At 51.9% G+C, this 14,423-nt stretch overlaps 1 protein-coding gene across 7 annotated transcripts in view; it reads left to right on the top strand.

Moving 5' to 3' along the window:
* LOC118769144 (ras/Rap GTPase-activating protein SynGAP-like) overlaps positions 1 to 14,423 on the top strand; it is a 111,582-nt gene that overhangs the window by 68,918 nt on the left and 28,241 nt on the right. For all 7 annotated transcript variants that reach the window (XR_005004472.1, XM_036516165.1, XM_036516163.1 and 4 more), the window contains 11 exons: positions 988 to 1,141; positions 1,622 to 1,720; positions 4,230 to 4,469; positions 5,758 to 6,093; positions 6,684 to 6,828; positions 7,076 to 7,220; positions 8,344 to 8,580; positions 9,435 to 9,636; positions 10,898 to 11,103; positions 11,903 to 12,110; positions 12,915 to 13,517. Coding sequence is in view for 6 of the 7 variants with exons in the window: in XM_036516165.1 (XP_036372058.1) it covers positions 988 to 1,141; positions 1,622 to 1,720; positions 4,230 to 4,469; positions 5,758 to 6,093; positions 6,684 to 6,828; positions 7,076 to 7,220; positions 8,344 to 8,580; positions 9,435 to 9,636; positions 10,898 to 11,103; positions 11,903 to 12,110; positions 12,915 to 13,517 (2,575 nt within the window). In the remaining variant the exon portion in view is untranslated. The remainder of the gene's footprint in view (positions 1 to 987; positions 1,142 to 1,621; positions 1,721 to 4,229; positions 4,470 to 5,757; positions 6,094 to 6,683; positions 6,829 to 7,075; positions 7,221 to 8,343; positions 8,581 to 9,434; positions 9,637 to 10,897; positions 11,104 to 11,902; positions 12,111 to 12,914; positions 13,518 to 14,423) is intronic.

Below are 14,423 nucleotides of genomic sequence, written 5' to 3'. Positions count from 1 at the left end.
TTAAACATGAGGTCCGAGTGACTTGGGTTGGATCAAACGCCCAGTGGGTTTTCTAAAGGAAAGAATCGGCTCTCTAGTTGAGATTTGATTTTTTTCCTGTGTTCACAAAGGGCCTTCTGAGCAAACATGTCCTCAGCTGTATCACTAAAAGACTGCCAGGCCCAGCTGGTAGGCCTGTTTAAGCACTTTCAAGACGTTTGTTGGAGCTAAATGGACGGAACATGCTGGAGAGAACATCAATTCGCCGCTGAAACATTCCCTTCGGGTATTTAGCTAACAGCTCATCCTGGTTCACTCTCTGCGGACTCCAACAGTCAGAGGAAATCCTATTGGCTAAGCAGTCAGACGGGAGCCAATGTAGAGCATCGGCGATCTCAACTGATCTCAGTGAGAGATTGAGCCGTTTAGATTTTTTGTGAAACTAGCAGTTGCTTTTTTTCCATTTCTTTTTTTAACACGTTACGCCACGGGGGCAGCTGTTCGATTCCACAGTGGGGTGTTGTTTTACGTTTGGGCACTTAACAGGAACTGCCTCGGGAAATACGGAATGAGTGCATAATATGTAGCAATTGCAAGCTATGTAAGTAACTGTAGATAAAAAGTTTCTGCCAATGACTGTAATAAAAGCATAATTTTATGTGGAATGGGAAGCATATTTCATATCTAAATATTAAATGTTCATGAGATCAGAGACTTTTGAGCCAAAACTGTTAGAGCCTAAAGAGGCACACAGAGTGAAAGCAGCCTATTGTAACACCTCATTGATGACATGAAGATGCACAGACTGATAACCAACCAATCATTGTCTCACCGATGACACAGAGATCCACACGAGTGAAACTAGCCAGTCACTGCGTCAGTGATAACACAGAGACAGAGTACGAGACCCACAGGAGGACTGCATGGATGTTGGGAGCAGGGTTTCTCTGTGGAGGTCGGCAGGATAGGGCAGTGTGTTGAGAGCGCTCCCTCTCCCCCCCCCGCCAGGACTCGTCTGATGCAGAGCTTCAAGGAGTCGCACTCCCATGAGTCCCTGCTGTCCCCCAGCAGCGCGGCCGAGGCCCTGGACCTCACGCTGGACGAGGACGCCATCATCAAACCCGTGCACTCCAGCATCCTGGGCCAGGAGTACTGCTTCGAGGTGCGGTGTGTGTGCGTGTGTGAGTGTGTGTGAGTGTGTGTGTGTGTGTGTGTGCATGTGTGTGAGGGGGTGGGTGAGTGTGTGTGAGTGTGTGTGTGTGTGTGTGTGTGCGTGTGTGCGTGCGTGTGAGGGGGTGGGTGAGTGTGTGTGTAGGGGTGGGTGTGCGTATGTGTGTGTGCGTATGTGTTTGTGAATGGGTATGTCAGCACTATGACTCATCATGTAGGTGAATAAGGTTGCTGTATACAGCATGCTCCTTAAATAAAGCGCTACAGCACAGAGTGATTAAAATTGATTAACAAACCCAGTGCATCAAACTCATCACAGGATTTGACAGTGATGCTTGACTGTGTTTTCCTGAGTGCTTTTTTAAATGAAAAGCTGCTATAATGTCAGCCCATCTGCCATTGTGCCAGCCGTGATGCCTCCCAGGACCCCCCCACCCCCCTCAGTTACTGACGCTCCTGTCTGTCACCTCAGGTGACGACGGCCTCGGGGACGAAGTGCTTCGCCTGCCGCTCGGCCGCGGAGAGGGACAAATGGATCGAGAACCTGCAGAGAGCCATCAAACCCAACAAGGTGAAGAAAGAGGGAGAGGAAACGCCCATGTCTCCTTCCCCTTCCCCCCCCCTTCCTCATTGCGTGTGCACGTGTGTCTTCATTTGTTTGTGTATGTGTGTGTGTAGGTGTGTGTGTGCATTTGTGTGTGTTTATTTGTGGGTGTATTTGTATGTCTATGTGCAAGTGTGTGTGTGTGTGTGTGTGTGTGTGTATACATGCATGTGTGTGTTTATTTGTGTGTGTGTGTGTGTGTGTGTGTGTGTTTATTTGTGTGTGTGTGTGTGTGTGTGTGTGTGTGTGCGCATGTACGTGCATGTGTGTGTTTATTTGTTTAATACTGATTCGTGTTGTGTTACCCAGTACATAATAGATGGCACCTGTTCCAGTAGATTGTGTGTGTGTGTGTGTGTGTGTGTGTGTGTTTATTTGTGTGTGTGTGTGTGTTTGTGTGTGTGTGTGTGTGTTTGTGCTCTTTCTACTGCCACCCCACTTGTTGTGTACTCTGTCAGATATCACTCTGTTCTCTCTTTTTCCTTGTTTGGCCCGGGAATGTAAGGGTTGCAATAGACAGTAAAGCAGAAAGGGGTCAGTGATGCGCTAGTCTGACTCAGACCTCAGTCCCTGCTGGTGCTCGGGGCATAACCCACCCTCGCCGGCAGCGCACCCGGGCTCTGCGCTGAAATTCCGTCTTTGCTCCGCCCTTGAGCGTCTGATGGCAGAGACGGGGGAGCCCGCACGCTTTGCGCTCCCCTGGTGTGCAGCCTCGAGGAGTTCCAGTCACAGTTTAGTCGCACTTCATCAACCTCCAGTGAGGCGGCGCTGCTCATATGGCATCAGTGACTCATCGGTTGGAGCCAATCGTGCTGCTCTGCGCTGGAGAGCAAAGTCCTCTGATTGGCTCGTGCAAATAAACCAACATCAACAGCAAACAGTGCCTTCACCCATCACTTGGTTCGTGAGACCCATCTCTCTTACCCCTAACGGAACTTTCGGTGGAGGGCGCCGAAGTCTTAATAAAGTATGCAAGGTTTTGATATCTTGTTGCTATATTTAATCTCTGGTTCGGTCTCCTATCACGAAATCATTAGACTCCGGAGACACAGCGTGTTAGCGGAGTTTATGGCAAACAGGAAGCTGTGCTATATCAAGCAGTGGTCCTATAAATATCTCACATGCACCGCCTGACTCATCCGAACGCCCTGACAGCGGGAGTCATCCCGACTGAGTCACGGGGCTCCGAGAGTTTTTACACGACTTTATCCGCGGAAGACGCCGTTCCCGCGCGGATCAGTGGGTATAATGGCGTTTCCTCGGTTTATTAACGCTCGTTCGTTATGCGCCGGAGTCTTCTGACGTGCGTGCTGATTACCTTGTAGGAGTAATCAGCCTCCCGTGTTTCGTGATTTGCTGACTGGTGCGCTGTGCTGTCGGAGGGATCGTGAGGGAGTGACAGGTTCCTCAGGTGATCTAAATTCGGCTTTGCGGAGCGGAGCGGTCCAGCAGCGGGCTGGCTGTGCGCGAGTGACTCACCCTTCCAGCTGAAGGCGTCATTCTGCGCAAATCCCCGCGGAACCGGCTCGTCCCACGCGATCCGAAACGCCGAGGAGCAGGGCGCCGTGCGGTGGCTTCACCAGATGCCTGCTCCTCTCGCGGTCCTCGTTTTCGTCCTCGTCCTCGTCCACGTTTTCGTCCTCGTCCTCGTCCTCGTCCTCACACCCTTCTCGAAACGGGCTGTGTGTGGTGTGTGCTGCAGCAGGCCTGTCCCTCTCAGCCCACATGATCGTCTTCCTCTTCCCACTCTCCCTGTCTGCCCCGCCCTGATGCCCCGGTCTTCCCACCATTCCTCTCTCCTCCCCTTCAACACCTCCACTGTCTGCTCCACCCACTCTCTGCCGGTCTCCCTGCTCCGCCCACTCTCTGCCTGTCTCCCTGCTCCGCCCACTCCCCCTGTCTCCCTGCTCCACCCACTCTCTGCCGGTCTCCCTGCTCCGCCCACTCTCTGCCGGTCTCCCTGCTCCGCCCACTCTCTGCCGGTCTCCCTGCTCCACCCACTCTCTGCCGGTCTCCCTGCTCCGCTCACTCCCCCTGTCTCTTTGCTCTGCCCACTCCCCCTGTCTCCCTGCTCCGCCCACTCTCTGCCGGTCTCCCTGCTCCGCCCACTCCCCCTGTCTCCCTGCTCCACTCACTCTCTGCCGGTCTCCCTGCTCCGCCCACTCCCCCTGTCTCTTTGCTCTGCCTACTTTCTCTGCTCAACTCACTCTCTGTTACTCTGTCTCACCCACTCTCTCCCTGTGTCTCTGTTCCTTTCACTCTCTCTGTCTCTCTGCTCCTCCTACTTTCCTTGTTTATCTGCTCTGCCCACTCTCTCTTTCTCTCTGCTCCACCCACTCTCTCCCCACCTCTCTGTCCCTCCCACTCTCTCCCCGTCTCTTGACCCCGCCCACTATCACTGTCTCCGCCCCCTCTCCGCTCCGCCCCGCCCCGCCCCGCCCCTCCATCACCCTCTCCGTCTCCCGCCGCCCTTCAGGACAACAGCCGGCGGGTGGACAACGTGCTGAAGCTGTGGATCATCGAGGCGCGGGAGCTGCCGGCCAAGAAGCGCTACTACTGCGAGCTGTGCCTGGACGACATGCTGTACGCCCGCACCACCAGCAAGCCCCGCACCGACACCGTCTTCTGGGGCGAGCACTTCGAGTTCAACAACCTTCCCGCCGTCCGCAGCCTGCGCCTGCACCTCTACAAGGAGACCGACAAGAAGAGGCGCAAGGTATCGCTGCCTGTTATTACAGTGTTATTACTGCGTATTTACAGCGTTATTATTGTGTATTTACAGTGTTATTACTGCCTGTGACTACAGCACCGTAACATTGTACCTCCACTGTAGTCACATCCAGACCACAGCTGACCAGTCTAGCAGGGATACTACACGGTTTCATGACACCACTGAAGCACTTGCTTTTATGAATACCCTGCCTTAACTACATTTCTCCTATGTGGGAGATTTTTAAGTGGAGCAGAAAAACCTACAAAACAGTGACTCTCAGGGAATTAGGTCTGGCAGGCCTGACTTACCTAACATAACGAAAATGACTACTTTGACTAAATGAAGTGTTCCTGGAGGGGCTCGGCCTGTCCTTTGGAAAAAGTTTACCTTATGGTTGTAATTTAACATTTTAAGTCCTCTGGAGGAAATAATTGAAAAAGAACCCCTGGGAAAGTCTTCAGTGATCATACTGGTCGTACTGGGCATTTGGCCCTTAAAACTCTGATACATAACGGCTGAGAACATTGCACAAGGCTGTCAAAGGAGAAGAAACAAGCGCACCTTGATTACCAGGGTACAGACCAGCAGGAACATAGATGAAAAGGACACTCTTTTAGTTTAGCATAATGAGATCCTCCAACGATTAGCCCAAGGTTTTAGCTGTTCAACACTTTCCCTGAGTTTGACTGTCTCACACAGCAGTCTTTATGTGTCTTTTGAAGGATGTTATGTGATGTAAGGTGCAGGATTGCTCCCATGCTGAGAATAAACACTAAACTGTTGTATTAATGCAGACAGTCGAAACAGGTATAAAGGCCCCTGTACGAGACGAGTGTCTGTACCAGTGATCAGTGACGTGTCCCTGTCAAGCAGAGGCATTGATCTACTGCACTTACAGAAGTTCTGTTTCCTACAAAGCGTTGCGAGTTTGGAAAGTCTGAGAAATGAAAACTTTCCCTGTGCATTAAGCATCCGTCAGAGTGGTCTGTTGTTGCTCGTTTCGTCATAGTCAGGCAGTGTAACGCCTGTAGAAAGGTGCTCCCTAATTTGTCAGTGGCATTGCAGTGACAGGCTGTTAGTCAGGTGGGTTTAAGCTGCACAGGTAGCCGTGCCCGGTTTCCCCTTGGCTCACAGCTGTGACGCACCAGAAATGGCAGGAACAGTCTCACCTGTGACTACCTAATGGGAACGGTCTCACCTGTGACTACCTAATGGGAATGGTCTCACCTGTGACCACACAATGCTAACGGTCTCACCTCTGACCATGCCCTCTGCCCCGCCCCCGATCCAGGAGAAGAGCACCTACCTGGGCCTGGTCAGCATCCCCATCTCCAGCATCACGGGCCGGCAGTTTGTGGAGCAGTGGTACCCGGTCATCCAGCCCAGCGTCCTGGCAAAGGGAGGGGGTGTCGGGGGAGGCAAGGTGATCAACGCCTCCCTGCGCCTCAAGTCCCGCTACCAGACCATGAGCATCCTGCCCATGGAGCTGTACAAGGAGTTCGCCGAGTACGTCACCAACAACTACCGCACGCTGTGCGCCGTGCTGGAGCCGCTGCTCAGCGTCAAGAGCAAGGAGGAGGTGGCCTGCGCGCTGGTGCACATACTGCAGAGCACGGGCAAGGCCAAGGTACGACCGCGCGCGACCGCGAACGCTGCGCAGGACCACTCGCGACCGCGAACGCTGCACAGGACCGCGCATGACCGCGCATGACCGCGAACGCTGCGCAGGACCGCGCATGACCGCGAACGCTGTGCAGGACCGCGCATGACCGCGAACGCTGTGCAGGACCGCGCGCGACCGCGAACGCTGCACAGGACCTCTCATGACTGCGTACGACCGCGAACGCTGCACAGGACTGCTCATGACCCCGCATGACTGTGAGCTTTGCATGTGTCTGCACATGACCGTAAGCTTTATAAAGGACCGCACATGACCGTGAGCTTTATAAAGGACCGCACATGACCGTGAGCTTTATAAAGGACCGCACATGACCGTGAGCTTTATAAAGGACCGCACATGACCGTGAGCTTTATAAAGGAACTTGAACTCCATTTAAGACCAAACTTGACTATGAGCTCCAACCTGCAGGAGTGCAAAAGACTGTGTGAGTTTTGACAGTTTGACTGTGCACACATACAGCTTCTTCGGGGCTGGGAGCCTGGCATGCAGCCCATAAGAAAGCTGGTTTGGCTTCAATATTCCATCTCCCGTTTCAGGACTTCCTCTCAGACATGGCCATGTGTGAGGTGGACAGGTTCATCGACCGAGAACACCTCATCTTCCGAGAGAACACTCTGGCCACCAAAGCCATAGAAGAGTACCTCAAGCTGATCGGACACAAGTACCTCAAGGATGCCATAGGTAAATGTAACCAAAGGTCTGCATGAATATGAAGTGAGAAACTCATTGTACCGTGATGCACAGTAGGTTAGAAGCAAGGGAGTTTATCTGAGATCTGTATGAGTCTGGAGTGAGACGCTCATGATACTGTGTACTGATATGTCCTGTATTTATTGCAGTTCGGTTTGGGAGATCTGTATGAGACTGGATTGAGACTTTTGTGGATTTTTGTGGATTTGTATCTTGATATCTGGTGTGTTATTTGCAGGGGAGTTTATCAGAGCTCTGTACGAGTCAGAGGAGAACTGCGAGGTGGACCCCATGAGGACCCCGCCCTCTGTCCTCCCGGACCACCAGGCCAATCTGCGCATGTGCTGCGAGCTGGCACTCTGCAAGATCGTCAACTCCCATTGGTCAGTGCATTCCCCTGACTCTGTCATACAGCCAATGCTAACTCCCATTGGTCAATGCATTCCCCTGATTCTGTCATACAGCCAGTTCTAACTCCCATTGGTCAGTGCATTTCCCTGACTCTCTCATACAGCTAATGTTAACTCCCATTATGGTGCTGTTAAGAGACCATGCCATTCACCCAGTCCATCAGCCTGTGTGGGTGTGTGTGTATGTGGGTGCTTGTGTAAGAAAGACATTGAAACGATCAATTAAATCATATTCAGCTTGTTTTGTTGGCATGACTGTATTTAGAATTGTATTGTCAGATCACATAAAGCATAAACGTAAAGACATAAAGAATATGATCTCTCTTCCTCTGTTCATGAGTCACATTTAGCATTCTGCTTGTTTCTGTCTGTCTTGGTTGGAGACCATGCATTTTTAATCACTTTTTCATGCTTCCTGTCTCCCTCTCACCACCTCTCTCCATCTCCCCTCTCTCCCTCTGCCTCTCCCTGTTTTCTCTCTCTCCCTTTCTCCTTTTCTTTTTCTCTCCCACACTCTCTCTCCCTGTTTCTTTCCCTTCCCTGCCTCTCTCTCACTCCCTCATCCTTTTTTTCCTTCTCTCTTTATCCCTCTCTCTTTCTCACCATCCCTTTCTTCTTCTCTCCCACTCTCCCCCCCATTCTCCTTCTCTCTCATATTCATCCTCCCCATTTTTCTCCCTTTCTCTCCCCCTTCCCTGCCTCTCTCCCACCCCCCCTTCCCTGTTTCCCCCTCTCTCTCTTGTTCCGCATTTCTCTCCCCCTCTCCCTCTCTACCTCCCTCGTCCCTCTCTCCCTCCCTCTCTCTCTCTCCCTCCCTCTCTCCCTCTCTCTCTCTCTCTCTCTCTCCCTCCCTCTCTCCCTCTCTCTCTCTCTCTCTCTCTCCCTCCCTCTCCCTTTCTCTCTCCCTCTCTCTCTCTCCCCCTCTTCCCCTATCCCTCTCTACCTCCCTCGTCCCTCTCCCTCTCTCTCCCCATTTCTCTCGCCCTGTCTCTTTCTCACTCCCCCATCCCTTTTTCCTTCTCTTTTTCTTTCTCCCCGTCCCTGCCTCCCTCTCTCCCCCTCTCCCGTTCTCCCCCCCCCCCCCCCCCCCTCGCAGCGTGTTTCCGCGGGAGCTGAAGGAGGTGTTTGCCTCCTGGAGGGTGCGCTGTGCGGAGAGGGGGAGGGAGGACATCGCGGACCGGCTGATCAGCGCCTCCCTGTTCCTGCGCTTCCTGTGTCCCGCCATCATGTCCCCCTCCCTCTTCAACCTGACCCAGGAGTACCCCGACGAGCAGACCTCCCGCACCCTCACCCTCATCGCCAAGGTGGTGCAGAACCTGGCCAACCTGTCCAAGTGAGTGACCGCGGCACGCCCTCTAACACACACGCACACACACACACACGCACGCACGCACACGCACACACACGCACGCACACACAGACGTAACACACACACACGCACACACGCACACACACGCACACACACGCACGCACACACAGACGTAACACACACACACACACGCACACACACGCACGCACACACAGACGTAGCACACACACACACACACACACACACACACACACACACACGCACGCACACACAGACGTAACATACACACACACGCACACACACACACACACACACACACACGCACACACACACGTACGCACCCACAGACGTAGCACACACACACACGCACGCACACACAGACGTAACACACACACACACACACACACGCACGCGCACACACACACACACACACACACACACACACACGCACACACAGACGTAGCACACACACACGCGCACACACACACACACACACACACACCCGCACACCTCCTAGATATAACTGTTATTCATGAGTGATGCATAATATGTATGTAAGGTTCTACCAAGGTGTATGCACCTGTTTGTGCAGTGACTTTGTGCTTGCATATATGAGGTTACATTCTTCTCCCTCTCTTTCCTCCCTCTCTCTCTCTATCAATTTCACAATTCAGTGGTGCTTCATTGGCAAGACAAACCATAACAGTGCTGCCAAACGAGTCACGTACAAGATGAAATGTAGCTGAGGACCATTAGGTCGTAAAATGCATAAAACACAAATATACACAGACGCACGCGTAGATTTATGCAAGGTAAACAAAAAAATATTATACATATATCTCTCCCTCTCACTCTCTCACTCCTCTTCTCTCCTGCAGGTTTAGCAGTAAGGAGGAGCACATGTGCTTCATGAACGAGTTCCTGGAGATGGAGTGGGGCTCCATGCAGCAGTTCCTGTACGAGATCTCCAACCTGGACAGCGTGAGCAACGCGGGGGGGTTCGAGGGCTACATCGATCTGGGCCGCGAGCTGTCCATCCTGCACAGCCTGCTCTGGGAGGTCATGGCCCAGCTCAGCAAGGTAGGCCCGCCCCCGACCCGCCCCCATCTCCGCCCCTCTCTCACACCGGGTGGAGCTTTGTATGCACAATGTCAGATTCAAGTTCTGGCTCTGCCCCTCTACCTTCCACAGGGCGGAGCTTCATATGCACAGTATTAGATTCAAGTTCTAGCCCTTTCCCATCTCTTTCAGAGGGCAGGCTTCATACAAACAGTCTCACAGTCAGACCCACCCCTTTCTCACCCAGCACAGAGCTTCATTAACGTGAGCCCACTTACAGTATCAGTTTTAGGTGTGCAATTGCTTGACACAATGTGTGCATATCTGTGTCAGATTCGGGCCTGTTAGACCACAGTTTGTACATGTATACTGTGTCAGATTCAGATGCAGGACCCCTTCGACCTTGTAGCATGCTTAGCGATGCCCATTAAAGTTGTATCAAAGTTAGTCTGTTTTCCCTGAGAGTGCGGCGCGGGGAATCAGATCGGTCAGGCTCTGACGGAGCCTTAAATCAAATATCAGCCCCAGCTGCTGCCCGGGAGGGGAACGTGTCACTCACAGTTAGCCAGTTCCCTCGAAGTTTCGATTTAATCTCCACTCTGCCCCCGGGGCCAGTAAATTGTTTGGCCGAGCGCCAGAGTATCCGTTCAGTTCAAAGAGTCGTCCCGTAACGAGGCGGAGGAGCGAGGTGGCCCCAGCCCCGCACCTGCTGCTGGTTTTTTTGGAAGCGCAGCGGGGCGAGGGATTGGTGAATGGTGCGGGGTCACTGAGGTGCTGTTTGCCTCTCTCTGCCCTGTGTGGAGGTTTCTGGGAGGCTGTACCGCGTTCCATCAATCATGACGAACACACGTGAGAAAGCAGTGCAGTAGCAAACACCTTTCCCCCAGTTTATCCTTCTCCTCATTGTCTATGTCTTTATTTCCCTCTTTTCCTCACCCTCCCCGTTCTCTATCCCTCTTTCCTTCTAACTCTCTCCCTGTTTCTCTCCCCCTCCCTGCCTCTTTCTCCCTCCCCCATTGCCCTCTTCCTCCCTCTCCCCCCTCTTCCTGTCTACCCTCTCTCCCCTCTCTCCCCCTCTCTTTCTATCCTCCTTCGTCTCTCCCATCTCCCTCACCCTCCCTGTCTCTCCCTCTTCCCTGTTTCTCTCTTCATCTCACCTCCTTCTCCCCTCTCCCCTCTCTTTCTCTCCTCTTTCTCTTTCCTCTCTCTCTCTCTCTCCATCTCTTTCTCTCTCTCTCTCTCTCTCCCTCTCTCTCTCTCTCTCCCCCTCTCTTTCCTTCAGGATGCCATTATTAAGCTGGGGCCGTTGCCACGGCTCCTGAATGACATCAGCATGGCCCTGCGGAACCCACACCTGCAGAGACAGCCCAGCCACCAGACGGACAGACCCCCGCCGGACAGACAGGCGGACCGGCTGCTGTCCCGGCCCAGCTTCAACCGGGTCGCCTCGTCCGACTTCCAGAGCCTCATGATGCGAGACCTCAACAGGTGACCGTGATGAACGACCGTGTTCTGGACTCTGTTATCAGCACTCAAACTGCAGCGACCGTGATGAACGACCGCATTAAGGGCTGTGTTATCAGCACTCAGAGGGTTCTGACTGTGATGAATGGCCCGTACTATCAGCTCTCACAAGCCTGCGATCACAGTGATTCAGTGTTACTGTTGAGGGATTCCTATCTATAATAATCATCATCTTAATAATAATTGTAACACATTTTTATTTATAACACTCCTCATGTAAAACAATTATATTCCAAAGTGCTCCACAATGGATTTGAAAGGTCCATTTATTTTAGACTCAGAATACAGCACGTACATACTGATGTATATCAATGTGAAACTACCAGGTTAAACAGGGTCAATAACATGGATGTGGCCCCTGACTGGGACAAGAAATTTAACCTGGAGAGAGTACACCTAGATGTACCACTCTAGGGACAATTTGAGTGCATGAAAAGGCAGCTAAGGTGGTCCGCTGAGTAGAGAAAACCCAGGGAAAGTGCTTGGTTGATCAGTCCAAGCATTCATTTGGCATTCTTTTGAGAATCATTGACTTGGTGCACCCCTGGTGTGGCCAACCAAACACTTTCCCAGGGTTCATTTTCAAACACTTACTGACCCTCTCTAAAAAATAATCAAGCACAAATTAAGAGTTAAACACAAGTAAAATGACAATGGGTAGCTGACCTGAGGATGTTTTTATTGCTCATGTTGACGATATTATTGATTATTATTATTGATTATCAGCATATTTTTTTGGTGATGTGATTTTCTCTCTCTCCAGCTCCATAGACATCTCCCGCCTGCCGTCCCCCACCTCGGGGCTCTCAGGCGGGGGGGTTCTGTCGCATGGCGGCATGGGGGGCTTCTCGGACCGGGACCTCTCCCACCGCCCTTCGAAAGACGTGTTCTACGTGACCCGCCCCCCCTTGGCCCGGTCGAGCCCGGCATACTGCACCAGCAGCTCCGACATCACCGAGCCGGACCCCAAGGTACCGTGGGACAGAGACTGCTTCAGCCCATGAACACCAGACCCAGTCCACATTCAGAGGGGTACCGTGGGACAGAGATTGCTTTAGCCTGTGAACACCAGACCCAGTCCACATTCAGAGGGGTACCGTGATAGACCATCAGCGGTGTCAAAGTCACCTTTCTTAAATCTGTCACAAATTAATAATATACATGGGGCTGTAGTCTATCATAGTGGTCAGGAGCAGGGCTCGTAACTGAAAGGTTGTTGGTTTAATTCCCCACTGGGGAACTGCTGCCGTACCCTTGGGTAAGGTACTTAGGTAGAATTGCCTCAGTAATCATCCAGCTGTATAAATGGGTATCATGTATAAATTGTAACCTATGTAAGTCGCTCTGGATAAGATTGTCTGCTAAATGGCAATAATGTAACGTAACATATTTATAAAAATGTGGATAAGTCTCTTTCAGTGCTTCCTCTGTGCAGTGGTAGTTCACTTAGCCATTTTTTCTTTTTTAATGAAAGCCATTTGTACAAAGGTGTAGAGCACTCTCTGCGTTTATCTTCTGAGAAAGTAAAAACTACACAGTACATTGGTCTAAGTCAGTGGAGGATAAAAACATACCTTTTAAGTGCTTAATTTTCCTGAACAGTTTTGTTCTAACAGCGGAGCATCCTGCACATTTCTTTGTGTCCAGTCAGTACTGGAGAATTCTGCTCACTGATGTGCAGTACTTGAAAAGAGTGCCCCAGAGATGATTAGAGAAATAATTAAATTGATTCATAATAATATTCATAATAAACCTTACCCTCTATCTTGTCCCAGGTGCTCAGCGTCAACAAGAGCGTGTCCATGATGGACCTGCAGGACTCCCGAATGAACAGCATCTCCAACCTGCAGTCTGTGGGGGACATGCTGAACTCCTCCCAGGCCTCCATCGCGGGGCTGGGCAGTTTCGGGGGGCTGGGGGGTCTGGGGGGACCCCTGCGGGCCGGGGGCCGGCTGTCGGCTGGCTCTGGGGGGTCCAGCATGTCGGGGGGGCTGCGTCTGAGCCAGATGAGCCAGATGGGGGCGACGACGGACTCGCTGTCCCAGCAGCAGCAGCAGCAAGCGGCCGCCATGCACTACCCCCTCTCCTTCCAGAACCCCCTCTTCCACCTGGCCGCCGACGGGCCGCAGCTGCACCACCAGCCCGGCCGCGCCCAGCCGCCCCCGCCCCTGCTGCTGGCGCCCGAGCCCGACTCCGCCCACTCCACCTACATCCCGCCCTTCGGCCACGGCGGCTTCTCTCGCAGCGAGGACCTGTCTGCCCTGCGGGCCGGGGGCCTGGTCCAGCCCAGCATCATCCACTCCCACAGCTACAGCGACGACTACACCCGGCAGAACCAGGCCGACTACGGCCGGCGCCAGCTCTCCCTGCAAGTGCAGGTACCACCGCAGCCGCGACCTGCAACCCCTGACACAACTCCCACAACCCGCTACCCACAACCCACGTCCTCTGCCCTAAAGAGGGCTGATGGGAAATTCAAGGCTGTGACATCACCAAAATGGGAGGAGCTTTTACACGCTATCGGTGACTCACTGCTTCAAATGAGTGTTTTACTCAGGATAGCTTTTGTCTTTTGACTTGAGTCGAAATATACTGAGTCAGTGATTGTCAGCACATAGTGAATCCACCTATAATGGGATTTGTAAAGCCTCACTCTCTCTTGACTTTCAAACTGCAAGCAATGCAGTTAAAGAGGTCTGTCTGTCTCATTCACACAGTAGGACTTAACTAGAGTGTGTCTATGAGGAAAAAAATAACCAATAGGAAGGTGTAGGGATGTGAAGCACCAACCAATCATAAATCATCCTTGTAACCATGCACTGTCTTGCTGTGTTTTTTATCTAACAGAACAACCCTGTGGGATTAATTTTCAAATTAATGTTTTCCAGAAGAAATTAATTTCAAGCTCCAGTTAGATGGTTTTTCCGGGTTATTCCTTACCCGTGTTAAATTACACCAGTAATGTAAACGACTGATCTTTCTCAGAGAACAGCCTCGGGTGCTGTTTAATGCATCCGCCCATGTGACCTTACCTTCATGCAGATTGGCTGATTGATTATAAAGAGTGTTGCAGAGAGAGGAAGAGAGGTGATTATATTTTACAGTATTCAGCATTTCTTGTCACTGCCATTTTCAATATAGGACAACTGAAACAAGGCTACGTCTCGTATTTTAAATCAGAACAGGGCATGCAGTATTGCTGAATAACACTGTGCTGCTGAAATTAGTTCTGGAGAAATGGCAAAACAGCTAGGATTGAAATAGAAATATGACATATAACATTC

The sequence above is a fragment of the Megalops cyprinoides genome, chromosome 21 (genome assembly GCF_013368585.1).
Source record: "Megalops cyprinoides isolate fMegCyp1 chromosome 21, fMegCyp1.pri, whole genome shotgun sequence".
Lineage (NCBI taxonomy): Eukaryota > Metazoa > Chordata > Actinopteri > Elopiformes > Megalopidae > Megalops > Megalops cyprinoides.
This window is presented reverse-complemented; position numbering and strand designations above follow the sequence as displayed.